This window comes from Solanum lycopersicum, chromosome 12 (genome assembly GCF_036512215.1).
Source record: "Solanum lycopersicum chromosome 12, SLM_r2.1".
NCBI classification, from domain to species: domain Eukaryota; kingdom Viridiplantae; phylum Streptophyta; class Magnoliopsida; order Solanales; family Solanaceae; genus Solanum; species Solanum lycopersicum.
Genome location: NC_090811.1, coordinates 5,185,137 through 5,200,110, shown reverse-complemented (window position 1 = coordinate 5,200,110; position 14,974 = coordinate 5,185,137). Strand labels below are relative to the sequence as shown.

The 14,974-nt window shown below is 32.5% G+C and overlaps 1 protein-coding gene across 7 annotated transcripts; it reads right to left on the bottom strand.

Annotated features, from left to right (window-relative positions):
• Positions 1 to 11: 11 nt before the first annotated feature.
• On the bottom strand, positions 12 to 9,722 carry LOC101249991 (protein SPA1-RELATED 4-like). Of its 7 annotated transcripts, none has more exons than XR_011213105.1 (9): positions 9,611 to 9,679; positions 7,297 to 8,727; positions 7,027 to 7,184; positions 5,279 to 6,269; positions 5,009 to 5,201; positions 4,615 to 4,926; positions 2,955 to 3,014; positions 344 to 996; positions 12 to 261 (listed from the first exon to the last, which is right to left on the bottom strand). XR_011213105.1 is itself a non-coding variant. In XM_004251810.5 (8 exons), exons 2-8 carry the CDS (start codon positions 8,050 to 8,052, stop codon positions 808 to 810), a joined length of 2,613 nt encoding a protein of 870 aa, XP_004251858.1. In that variant the 5' UTR covers positions 8,053 to 8,727; positions 9,611 to 9,722; the 3' UTR covers positions 12 to 807. The 7 variants fall into 7 exon arrangements, 3 of the variants coding, with proteins under 3 accessions (XP_004251858.1, XP_010313897.2, XP_010313898.1); XR_738720.4 differs by having other exon boundaries at positions 5,055 to 5,201; XR_011213104.1 differs by having other exon boundaries at positions 12 to 996.
• Positions 9,723 to 14,974: the final 5,252 nt, after the last annotated feature.

The following is a 14,974-nucleotide window of genomic DNA, read 5'->3' as shown; positions in this document are numbered from 1 at the left end:
AGATGAGAATATAACACGATAAGATCACCACCATCAACTGATTAGAACAAAAGTTTAACTTCTATGCACCGGCAGTGTACAAGTTTTCCACAGAGTCAGGTAAATATGACCTGCAATGATAGGTCTGTCTACGGTATATACAGTGGTAACATAATAAACAATCTCAGACTAGAAACAGAAAATGATTCAAACATATCACATTAGCCACTATCTCCCCACTGAATGATGGAAACTTTGTATTCATGATTTTGTATGTTTTTTCTGTCAAACAAGTTGGCTGGTTATGAACAGCATACATATCTTAGACAGAATGTACTCGAAAGTGAATAATCTGAAATGTTACCTCTGCCTCCTTGTACTCGCGTGTTTAGCAGCTGATCAGATCAGTGTGAACTAAATGAGATACAGCATGGATTCTAAGACGCTGCTTGTATTCTTCTACTCACTGTCATCAGGCAAAGATATAACATTCATGAAATCTCCGTTAGACCTCAAAATTACAGAATATACAAAGAGAATAACACTTGCATCGCTTCCTTCCCACACCCCCTAACCAATATCTATTTACAGCACATTCCACGATGAGAAAAATCTCATGCTTCCATCGAGTTGCTTCCGCTATGAACTAACTACAAAAATATTTGTTTCTTGATGGCAACTTCCTTGTTACCATGGCATCGTATCGAGTTTATCTCTTCTACAACAATATCTTGATGTAACTCCCTCATTGACATTTACCGAACTCTTCTCCTTCACACCTTTCCTCATCTTGAAGTAACTAGTCAACCTTCATGGAATTAAACCACATTATACCATCTCCAAGAGCTTGATATTTCCCATAGAATTTGCGGCAACTAAAGAAGGGGACTGACCACGCCAACACACAGATGAGATGAACTGTGCACTGTCGTCCACTTCATCACCAGAAAGCGGATCTGTGCAGTTAAATTTAAATGACAATGCTGGCATGGGAAAAGCTTTGTGGTAGATGACAACCTGCAGCATGACGGATGTAACAATTACACATTAATAATGGAAAAGTCAGCAGCAGTCAGCACTAATAATCACCAGAAATGGCATTAGATGATGGAATATATTGTTCGGACTCTTCGAAAATATTACGGTGCGTGTAGGATCCTCCAAAAGTAGAGTATTATTGGAGGATCAGATATGGGTGCGGAAACATTTTTGGAGATTCCGAGCAACATACGCATAATGTTCAAATGCTTATAAGATGGGGACTCCAAAAGAAACCTGCCTCAATTCAAAGATGAACTACACATACTTATTTATTTCTTTTGCGGTGGGAAATGTGGGAGGGGAATGATTACAGAAGAATCACAAACTTTTCGAACCAAATTTCCCTTCTCTGTGTGTACATTATGTGAGGAGAGAACCAGATCAAACAGAACTACTCAAGATACAGGATAAAAAAGTAGTTTCTTCCTGTTGGCAGACTGTTAAATTGTTAAGGTTTGGAGTTGGAGGCTCGATAATATGGACTGAAGCTTTTCGCACATTAGGTGTCTAGAGCATTATCTAAGTACTAGATATTCTGCTATGGGATGTACCAGTCAATTACTTCATCTCCTTTTATAGTTTTATATACTTCAAAGAAGAATGAGCGCTTCATTCTTCAAAGGATCAACAGAAGGCTCAACAATACATGAATCAGATCATAAATATTTTTTTTGATCAAGTAAAGGTATTTTCATTCATAAACATGGCCAAACTGGCCGTATACATGGGGTATATATACCAAATTAAAAGGTGAAGATTCTACAAAATATGATTCTCTACAAACTCCACCCAACCATCTATACAACAAAGAACTTTCTATTTACACCAAAAGAAAATAAGGGAGCGGAGACTACTCCCCAACTGAGGGAGACTCGATTCTACTCCTTCAAAAGCTCTCCTATTACTCTCTCTCCAACCTACCCACATTAATGCAAGTGGAACCACATTCCAAACCCTTCGTCTTCTTCTCCTTCTCCTGCTCTTCCAACTGAACATCAAATCTTTAACAGTTCTTTGAATTGCCAAGGGAGTGTGAAACCACTTGAAATTTAAGAAAAAAGGAAGACTTTTGAAACTTGTGATCTAAACAATCCTTAGATATTTGTGTGGTTGTAATATTTATGTGAACTTAGAGCCATAAAAAGAAACTGAAATCCTTTGGTTTCCTCCTGAAGCCAAGGAAAACATCTTTTGCAGACTGTCTAGGAACCTACTTGTGCAAATTATAAACAGAAGGTACCAACTGACAGTCTGAGGCAAATAAATGATAGCCATCACAAGGACACATGTAAGGATGTAATTAGTGATGTCATTCATGTGCACGTCTCAATGCCGTACATGCACAGTATAATCTAAAGACAGATCTATAAATGTCTAAATAAAGACGGGTAACATATTGCACAAGTGGCAATTGGCACAAGGTGAACACATGCTCAAAACCCAACGTGTTGTCTAGAACATTCAGATTACACCTAGTGTTGAGGGTGCCAAATTCCATTTCATGTAAGTGAGTTTTGACCAGTTTGTACTTTTTTCATATTGTATTTCAGCATGACTGGTCATATTGTATGCCTTCTGGTAAAAAAAATCATTTCATGATAAGTCATTTTGTATTTTTAGCATAAAATACTTGTATTTCAGCATGACTGGTCATATTGTATGCCTTCTGGTAAAAAAAATCATTTCATGATAAGTCATTTTGTATTTTTAGCATAAAATACTTGCTTTCTGTACCTTTATTGTAAACAGCTATCTGGAACTTTAAACAAAAATTGCAGCCGCATGTATCTTGATGCTCAAGGAACCAGTTCTAGTCAACTATTCCCTTTAATATGATGTAAACAAACATTTTCGGTGGAATTATTGCTCATAACTCATTTAAAATGCACTCAAGTACACAAGTACAGATTCAACTTTGCGGTAATAAATGATACCTCATTTGTCTCTGAGCCAGTTGCTATGTAACCATCAGATACAGATAGGCCAACAAAGTTCTGAAACAAAGAAATGCTTTCATCAGTAGCAAAGCATATTCAAGCACAATTACATTATCACGGGAAAGGGAAGATACAAAGCACAAATCAGGAGTAAGTTGTATGCAGAAACTAGAGACATGATTTGGTTACTTTTGGTCATATCTCAAAAAGAAGAGACTGGTGACAGTCTTGATGATACAAACCAACTAATCTTTTTTTAGGTATGGCTGAGAATTACTTTATAGATGCATAAGCTTCTATATACTTAATATAAGTTACGTGTCAATAATCTATCATTTGAATAACTACATTATAGAGAGAGTGCAATATGACATATGAATGCTTTAAGACGGGTCACATATGCAAGACTGTAACTTGATTCTCTAGATATCCAAGACAAGCTTGTGCATATTTATTAAATTTATGCAACATGTACACATATTTAATCGCTTCCTTTCTCTGTCCACCTCTTCTTCATCTATTCATCCTGGTTTAGTCCCTATTGCTGCTCCCACCCTACTTTTTTTTTTTTTTTGTAAAATCTCCATTTCCTTAACCCGCAACAAAAGCTATTCAAAACTCCATTCCAATTCATCTATTTAAAAGTTTACCATAACAGTGGAACAGGAAAGGCCTTATAGGTAGACTTGTTGTCATTGAGACATAGGTAGATTCTACCAAGGGTAGTGAAGAATCAAGCTGGTAGTCAAAAATCCAACTTCTCTCGTGGTTCTGAAGAGGATCAAAACTGGCTGACATCAAGTAGAGGACTGGGTATGTTTAGGTTGAGACTCATTCAGTACTAGGTGGCATAAAGCCCCGAAACATCTAAAAAATTATTTGGGCAAGTTACAATCCTAATTGCATGATTCAGGTAGTCCTGAGGTGTGTATGGACCCACATGAAGGTGGTGAAGTTTTTGGGACATGATAATGTATGCATGGTATAATTTAGAAGATATAGAAAGGATAAATAACAAGAATGAGCCATATGTTAACCTTTAAAGACCGTGAATGCTTAATTTAATGGTGCACACAGTCTATGAATGGGTATGAAATGTTCACTTGGTTCACTGTATGGAAGTTAGGGCGGTGGGGGCTCATCATGCAGTCACTAAGTTTTGGGGCATGACAGGTGGCTAGCAGGGGTTGGAGCAAGCGGATATGCTTGTGGAGTAGTTAGAGTAGACAATATGAAAGGAATCGAACAGTTCAAACTCCGCTTTGAATAATTTCGGTCCAGCTCGGATAGAAAATATTCTAGATTAGCTACACTACAGACCCAAACCTACCTATTGCTCTTATACAAAAACGTTATACGTCCATGGCTGGGAAATTGGCAAATTCATTTGCACTCAATCTTGATTTCACAAATCAGGTGAACAATTCACAAAATACGTACTTTTTCCTTTTTACCTAAGAAGAAGAAAAATTAAGAGAAAATTGAACTCCCGGAGAACGGAAATCAGATAGGAATTTAGAATAATGGATTTAATCAACTGTATGGGCAACTTAGATCTCTCTTAACTATATCACTGAGAATGTTACAACAGTCACACTGTTCGATGAGATCACAGAAACAAAATCTTTATTCAGGTGATAGGATCTAAGTATGATACCTTTACATTCATATGTCCAGTAAATGACTGAAGAGGAGAATCAAGAATACGAGATGTGCATGTTGACAGATCCCACAGCTTTATTGTATTGTCCGTAGATGCAGACACAAGAGTTGTTGAATCTATGAACTTGACATAGCTCACTGTCTTGTTGTGCCCAATTAATGTGCATAGAGGCAACTTCGAGTTTCGTAGGTCATAGTAATATATCTTATGATCTGCTGAACCAAAAGCAAGGGCCCGACCTGAATCAACAGGGAACTGAACACAGCAGACATTGGCTTTTGTTTTTATCGTTCCAACACTGACTCCCTGTGGCAAACAGGTAAGACAAACCAACTTATTACACATCCACATTCAATTAACAGCAACAATAACTAGATGACTGTAGTACATTTAGTTTTAAAGCTGACATCCACCAAGTGCAAAAGTAGAATTGCCTGATTGATATTCCAAAGCTTCACAGAACCATCATCGCTCCCACTTGCCAACATGGTTGGATCTGCTAAAGAAAAATCAACAGACCAGACACGTTTCTCATGCTCTCTCATCTCCATGAAAAGCTGACTTCTTGTGACATCCCATACCTGTATTATGTTTCTAAGCAAACGTCTTTCTGCTACTGCTAAATAAACAAGACTGAATGATCATGAATTTGACGTACCTGCACCACACCTTCAAAGTTACTTGAGGCAAGCTGGCTTTTGATATAGCCGTTCCAACATATACTGCTCAACTTTGATCTATTAGCCATTTCAACGACTGGATAGTGTATGTCACGATCCGCATTTAGAATTGAGTTATATTCAAAAACTTTGATCTTCTTATTTACACCAGCAGTTGCAAAAAATTCACCATCACGATCAAAGCTGAGAGAACATACGAGATTGGAAGGGTTTAGAAGATCCCCTTGCTTTAAATCTGCCTTCACTTCTAACTTGCTAAAAGAGAAGTACTTGCATAGGCCCTCCAAGTATGAATTGATCCATCCCCTCTGTCTATCACCATTGCACCCTCCCTTTGATGACAAATTACTCAGAGAACTCCTTTCAGTAGCTGTAGCGGAACTTTTACATTCCGGACTTGTTTGACAGTTTCTACTCATAGATTTGTCCCTTTTAATAACCCTGCGTCTCGTCATGAAATAAGCTGCCTCCAATTTTCTGAAGTTTTTCATCAACCGAGAACTTTTTGCCGAAATGCTGCTTTTATTTTCAATATGCCTTTCGAATTTCTGGCTTTCATCTGGACGGCCATCAGATTCCTCACCTGTGCTAGGCCTAGACCTCTTTCGAGATCCAGAGCTCCCTGAATCGTGATCTTCAGTAATATTTGTCCTCCGAGAATTCAAATGCTTAGCTGGTTCTAAGCTTGAGCCTCCTTTCATCTTAGTGGCCTCTTCTGCTTTTTCTACGCTTGAGCCTCCTTTTAATTTGAGGGTTGTCTGCATCTTAGTGGCTTCTTCTACATCAGACGACAAAAAAGACACAATTTCGTGCAAATTTTCCACAGCCTCCTGCTTTTTCTGTTGGATTAGTAAAAGGAACTCCAGTAATAATTCCTGCTCATCTATTTTTTCTCTAAGCTCTATCGCTGCTTCACGTTCTTCCAAGTCATGCCTTGGAGTTTTAAGGAACTCACTTTCTAGCAACTCACTGTCATCAATTTAAAGGAATGAATGAGGAAAAGAAAGGCAAAGAGTCAAGGATATTGATGTTAAGATGATCAATTGCATAATATTCATTTTAATGAAAATCCGCTAAAAGCAGCAGATGAAGTAAAAAGTTCAGGAGAACAGCAAGATTTCTGAAATGAATTTCATGATTAGATAAAAGGGACTCACTGCTGATTGGTTAGCTAATTATGCATGAAATATAGTACTGCCATATCTTCATAAATCATATATAAACACCCTCTCCTCGGTGGGTGTAACTAGTTTACTTCTTACAATGAAAATATTCTTACTCCCAAGATACTAACCTAGATCCATTATACTGATCAATTCTTAATTAAGAAAAAAGGATACTGCTGTTGCATGACGTGTAATATTTTTTTTTTCCTAGTTTAATAGCATAAAGATAAGTTTTCATTGCTGCATTTGCCTTTATTCCTGCGGCTAGAATCTGCATAAGCTAAAACCCATGATTCTTACCTTTCGAGTTATCTTCCACAAGGGAAATAGATACTCTAACATAAACCTTAATAAGTAAACACTTCGGAAATCAACAATCACAGGACCACAATCGAGGCTCTCAAGGATAATGTTATATATCAGTAAACATTACTCCTAGAAGACTTCAACAACAACCTGATCAGATTGCAAACAAATAAAAACTGGCATGCCTTGAAGGAAAACTTTCTTTGGCAAAAACAGATAAACCAAGCAGATGCAAAAAAAAACAGAATGCTCACCCCACTTTTGGCCGACTACTTGGGTCCGGGTGTAGTAACCATAAGCAAAATGAAGCTTCCTTAGGCCATTTCAACAACAACTGTGGGGGTAGGACACGATGTCTTAGACATGACATATTTGCAATTTTCTCATCTGATGAGTTGAAGGTGCAGTATAGCTGTTCATAAATTATAAGCATCATTAAGCCAAAACATCATCATGGAGGATACAGTTAAATTTAACTGAGCACACACCTCAACGCCAATGAGTTGCTAAGTATTGCTACTAACCTCAAAGAGAAGCACTCCGAGTCGATAAATGTCTGAAGCACAAGTGCCTGGAGCATCATTAACCTCTTCTGGACTAGTATACCAATTAGTTTCCAAGTGCAATATCTGTTTCATTGGAAAATTATGCTTGTTGTTATCTTCCTCTTGTCTATTCTTATTAGCTTCCAAAGTCTGCACCATATGACCTGAACTTGACTGCAAGCAACTGCTTTCAGATGCTATAGCAGAGTCCTTCCCAGGAATCATCTCAAGTTGCAAAGGTGAAGATGAACTGTTTGGTTCATCTTCACATGAATCCGATCCCGAATCAGAGCAGGAAGCAGATTCAATAAACGCAACACGGTTAAATGAAGACATAACAAAACATGATGGGCGCACATTATGCACAGCTATCCCTTGAGTATGTGCGAGTTTTACAATCTCTACAATCTGAGTAAATATATGCATACATTCAAGTGAATCAACAGTTCTTTCTGGATTATCCAACCAATGCCTCAAACTAACATCTTTACGATCGATACCTCGAACCCCTTGATCTTTAACGCAATTAACATCAGATGACTCAATTCTTTCCCACCCTTTTGAAACAAATCCAGAATCATGAGATGCATCACTAGACAGCCTTATAGTACTTGCAGAACGAAATCTTGAATTCCAATCCACAACACCTGAACTATTCAAACCCCTTGAACTCTCAGACCTCTCCCTACCAGACTGAGATGAACCCTCCATTGTTATCCACATAGGACAATGCATATAACACCCACACAATCAAGAAACTGGAAAATCCTCAAACTCCTAACACAACCCCTTACTTCCAACATAGCCATATTGAATCAAGAACACATTTTTACAACACAAAAATATCAAAACACACAACAACTGTACTACTTATCACCTTTCAAAACACCAACAACATAAGATATCTGAGCAAAGACCAACAGCACCGCTCAAAATAATATCAACAGAGAGAAAAGCATTAACCTGAGCTTGTATATCAGCACAAGAGCAAGAAAACAAAAACACAAGAACCACAAACCACACAACAGATACTGCAGTTTTTAGAAAATATACAAAAAAAATAAAAAAACAATAGTATAGTATTACTATATTTTATTGTAAAACAAGTACAACCTCAGAAAATTGGTGATAAAAATCAAATCTTTTTCCTCTTTAAACAGGATGTGTGAACAAAAAAAAAAGGGGGGGTTTTTACCATTTAACATTTCTTCAAAGGGAAAAAGAGTGTACTATACATTAATTTAATTATGTCAATGGATTTTTCTATTGCTTTAAAGGGTCCACTCATTATCTACAACTCATTGATTTTTAGGTTCTATTACATCCCAAATACGTGGCACATTCACATCCTCAAAGGCTCTGAGAGTAAGCAGAGATGCCAAATACTCACTAGTAATGTAGCTCATCTTCCTGTGGACCAAATACCAAGAAAAAAATTAATAAACAAAAAAAAAACATCTATAACAACAAGGACCATTGATTTCAAAGATGACAAACTACTCATTTATTACCTTGACTATACTTTCTACTTTAGTCACATTACAACATACCAAGCAACTCTAAAATAATATTTCTATGCTCAAAAACAAATCTCAATTATTATTATTATTACTATGACTATTATCATCATGTTTATAAATTAAAATATACTTCAAATCTGATTCAAGCTATCTTTTTAGGGAAAAATAGATAAGTATTTGTTAAATTATATTTGAAATTTTAGAGACATATTTATACTATATTAAAATTGTCTAAATTTATTTTATAAATAATTTTCTATTCATTTTTTGTTTACGTGACACTATCTTCTGATTCAGCACGTATTGATAACTTTTTCAATGATAGTATCACGTAGGTCGAAAAAGGATAGAACATTATTTATAAAATAAGTTCGAGAGAGTAATATGAATTTAGTAAAATATAAGTGTCTCTCCGAAATTTCAGGCATAGATTGAGCTACTTGGGCATTTTTCCTTTTTTTCAACTAAATTATCATTATTACTAAATCAGATGAGTTTTTATAAAATGATAGTTCAAATAAAAAAGAAACAAGAAAAAAAAAAGCAAAAGTCATTAAAAAAAATTACATACTTTTCATTATCTCTTATAAACATGTAGATCAGTGCGGAGTTACTTTTAGCGTTAAAAAATTATATTATATATAAAAATTACATTTTAATTTAACATGCTATTGTAATAAACTATCCTATTATAGACTCATGATACTTTTTTAGCGAAAATTTTGATTTCGATATCGTATATGAATTAAAGATTAGAAATAAAGTATACCAACCTTTACATCATTTCAAGATGGGAACTTCACAGCCACTTGAGAGAAAAAAAGTTCTTTAAAGATGACGTAAATTTGGAATTGATTTATCAATAATTTATTAAAAACTGAAAAAATGACATTTTTTCATCAAACTCCTCTGTCAGCAAATTAGAATGTTTACAACAATTGAACCCTAAAATTGGTCCAATTATATGAAATTGGCCCAAACTAAATAAATTTCTTTTTATCATAAAATGTAGGGAAAATACCCAACCAGAGACACACTTATACTATACTAAGGTCCTATTACCCCTGAACTTATTTTATAAGTAATTTTCTACACCTTTTTTACCTACGTGGCACTAGTTTGAAAAAAAAATCAACCATCGTTGGACCCACAAGATAGTGCCACGTAGGTCGAAAAGGGGTAAAAAATTATTGATAAAATAAGTTCAGGGGTAATAGGACCTTAGTATAGTATAAGTGTGTCTCTGAAATTTCGGGCATATATTGAGGAGGTACTTGGATATTATCCCTAGAATTTAAGTAAGAAGAAAAGAAAAAAAGAAATATGTTTGCTCCTAAAATTCTAGAATTTCAGAATTCTTAAGAGTTCCAATACTAACGAAAAGATATTTTTATTTTTTTCACACTAAGTTATTCATAAAAAGTAAAAAATAACTTTGATTTATATTTATGATTAAAGAATAACTTTAATTTTCAAAATCATTTTTTATTATAATGATGAAGATTTCAATTTTTTATTTTATTTCACAGTGAAATATATTATGTAGAGATGGAAACATCAATGCTTTTTGTATTGGGGACACAGCCAGTTGTCATGAGGGGTTTATAACATATATATGCATAAAATTGTGGTGTATAATTAAAAAAAATACTTTGTTTTCAATATCTCTTTTTACTTTTAATAATTTCTAAAATTCGTTATTTATTTTATGTATCCAAGTAACACATTAATATACTTAAGTCAATATTTAATGTATTCGAGCTATATATAATATATTCGAGCTATGTTAAAATATATTCAAGCTATATATTATATATTCAATTTGTGTTTATTTTTAAGAAATTAATATATATTACAAACTAAATAGGATAAGTTGTAATTTCATACTAAAATTATGAAATTTAGATAAGTTATACGTAATAATATGGATAACTCAGATAATTCTGGGCCATTTATTTGGACAACGGTTGGCCAGGTTGTTGGGCCAAAGGCCTAACCATAAAGAAGCCTAATAATAATAGTGTAAAAACAAGTATAATTTACCTAAATTCCAGAATGTAATAACCTAAATTACATTCTATTTCTATTATTTTTTAATTTATAAAAATCTCTCAAAATAAGTGTTGTTCGGATACATGCAAACGAGTTGGATACATAAATTTTATACATTAAAACAAATTCAGTTACACTTTTAAAGAAAAGAGAATTCATTTTGAATGTGACTTCCCCAAATCATGCTAATTAATTTAATGTTAATATCTCCCAAATGGTAACAACTTCAGTCAATTCAAAATACCAATTTTCTTCCATCAATTCTCTTCCAAATATTCATTCAAATGGAAATCCTTTCAGAATAAAAAAAAATTCAAAGTTCATTTTTTTCTTATTAATCATCGTCTCGTTCATCAAATAATCATTCAAATTTGTCAAAAATTTGATAAGATGCATAATGAATAGTAGTTGGATAAATAAAAATTTTGTGTGAATCTCAAATTCACCATTGCAGTATATCGATGAGATGAGGAAAAACTTGGAAATTCGATATATAGCAGAAGGAAATCATAGGAAAATATTGATTATGTTGCTTGGCCTCCTCTTCATCTCATCTCGACAGTGGGCACCAGTAGGAGATGACCAAAGAAGCTACTGTCCATTTCAATTTGTACTTCATAATACATTAAAATCTAGTTAATGTATCCCAAAATTCTTCTTCTGGTTCTTTCTAAAAAAAATCTCAATTTTTTGAATCAACTTGTCAACAAATTGTAATGATACAATTTGAACATGTAGATCTTGTTGAGACATTTCGAAATATGAGAAAGTGAGGTGAGATATGAACGATACAAAAGTGATGAAATTGTTGTTGGTCAAAATATTGATTTGTGAATCACAAATCAACCATCGTAGTTGAACTAAAGATCGATAAGTTGTTGAAAATTTTGGAGATCTAATACATCGTTGAGGTGAAGAAACAAGAGTTACGATTTTCAATGTATTTGTTATGCATTGAAACAACAAACACAAATGCTAAGATATGCATAGCTTTGATAGATCATTCAAACCTTTTGTAATGTTGCGTAATCATTTTTTCGAATTTTATTTTTGATATGGATATATTTATAAATATATTACTATTTATGTATCTCGTTTAAATTGATAAGTGTTATAATTCTACTAGATACATTATGTAATTGTTTTCCATACAAATGTTAGGTTTGAGACTGATACATTACTTTGTGATAGTATCAACGTATTAGATATCATTAGTATAAATTCAAATTTATGTATCATGTCTAAAAATTGTGTACTTGCTCATGCAAAAATAGAATGTTGTGTATATGATACAATATAGAGTATCATGTATCAGTTCTACGATTTAATAGATGTAAAATTGTATTCTATAAAATTATATATCTAACACACAATTTGTATAGTTGTGTTTGATAAAAATATTTGATATTAGCACTGTTTAAATGACAAAATACTGTGTACATGATCTTCAAGATCTTCACATATCGCCTCAAACTAAATAGACTTTTAATAATAACATTTACATATCACGATTTATGAATATAATACATACTTGTGCGACACTTTAATGTATCATGTATTGTGTACGGATACATAAGAAGATACGTAGAAACACCTAGATACATGATACATTTGGTAGAAATTTTGTATCAAGTATGAAAACTAATTAAGTTTATGTATCAAAACTAATATTTGAACACGATACATTATGCATGATAAAATGGTAATGTATCAAATTGTTGAAACAAGGAGATTATACATTAATTTGAGAAACAAAGTTAACTAGATACATTAAAAACAATCAATGTATTACAAACTATAATCATAAGATAATTTAGTATTTAAACGCGATACATTGTACATGATGAACTTGTAATATATCATACTGTTGAAATTAAAGTATTATACAATAATTTAAGAAACAAAAACAACATAATACATTAAAAATCTGAACCCATATATATCAGAAAAAGATGAACAAGAAAATCAACAATTTGATCTATTTCGACTTCTCCTTCTCAACATTCACTTAAGAAGATAAATATACATCCATTTTTTTCTACATTTATCCTTGTATGTTTTTTTAACTATTAACATAGACATCATTCATGAATCTCGATCCAAAGTCCTTACTAAAACCACCAGTAGATTAATTTTTTTCATCTTTTTGACCGCTTTTTTCACAATCTATTTAGAAGTCGTAGATGCATCCTTCTTCGACTAGTTGAGCAATTATAATACTAAAATAAGGATCTTAATCCGTATGTATCAAGAAATAAGAAGAAAATAAAATAAAATTGAAGAAGACGACTATGGAGGTGACACACTATATCAGAAAATATTGAAGAAAAAAAATAAAATTGAAGAAAGTAGTTTAAATTTGATTTAGTGGAGAGAGAATCCTTTTGTAAATCAAATTGATATGAAAATTGTAACTACTAAGATTATGGAATGAAATTAGGGAGAGATTTAAGGAGTGAAAAAAGGAAGAAAAATTGTGTGTTAAGGCTGTGATATTTATGTATCTTATTGACTTGAGAATTGAAAAAAAATAAGAGATTTTAAAAATATTTTAAAATGGTAGGGAATAATAGAAATTATAAAAAATAAAGATGTGCATATAGGTAATTTATCCTAAAAATAATTAGATAGGGAAGCTTATCAAAATTAGTTTAAGAGCTTATTGCTTGGATACACTTTAGTTTATAATTACGAATTATAATTTCTTTTCAGATTTGATGCATACAAATATATGAGGTTAAAATTATGTATAATTTATTTTAAATACATTGTATATTCGCATATATTTGGGATACATACGTCTCTCGGTCGTCTCCTTTGTTAGTCTCTTATGTATCAATATCACAAATGCATGCGATTCACATCAGATACATGTATATGGTATGATTCACATGTTTAGAGATACATGATTTTCACACTCACCTTCATCTTCATCTTGCTTGTTTCCCTCCCTACTTTAGTGTATTTTATATTAAAAATTCATGTATATAAGTGTATTTTTCTCAATATATGATAAAAAATTCTTAATTAATCGTAAAATATGTGATTATTTAAAAGTATAGATCAAAAGATAAAGGAAAAGCTACCTATCTATAGTTGTAAGATATGTGATCACTTAAAATTATAGATGAAAAGTTAAAGGGGAAACTACCTATCTATCCATACGTAACTACCATATATACATATTTTATCTCTATTTTTAAAATATTAGTAGAATATCACTTTTAAAAAAGTATACCATATTTTTTTTAAAAAAAAAATCAGATACATAATCCTTTTAAATATGATAATGTATAATAATCTTAAAAGTACATATCAATTAGTAAGACACTAACAATTCAAATTAATTTATCTTTATTCTTTTCGATTGATTCCCTTCCCAAATCCCAAAACAGATACATCATGTATCTCACCATTGCCCCTTCTTCTTCTTCATTAAACGTTTCCTTCCCCTACCACACACACAAAAAAAAGTTTGTATCTCATTCCCACTCCCACACATTCCCTTTATCCTTAACCATTTTTATTCCCTTTTTCATGTGCTAAATTCATATCAAACTCTACATAATCAACATTAGTTAAAGTGCAAAGTAAGATTTTCTTTGATTTTTCCATTGTATATTTGTTTTCAATCATATCATATATTTGATTCAATGCTTTAGATTTTTTCTAGCCAATATATTACAGGTTTTTATATTGTTTGCTCCATTTCAATGACTCATAATTCAAAAAAGAATATGAATATTGATATGTATCCAAGATACATGCTTTTGGATATAATGTATGAAACTGATACTTGATACATCAAATTAATAATAGATATATGAAATTAAAATTAGATCATATAATAAATACATGAAATTAATACTAGACACATATTACACAAAATTAGTATTAGATACTTCTATGGTACATATGATTCTACTTTGTATGATACTCATGTATCTAAGTGTTTTGTTTGTTGGATACATCATATATTGATAATAGATACGTCAAATTAATAAATTTTATTAATTAAAGAGTAATAACATGATATTAATTAAATTGCATGACCAAGATATATATGTTTTTTTTTATTTATAAAT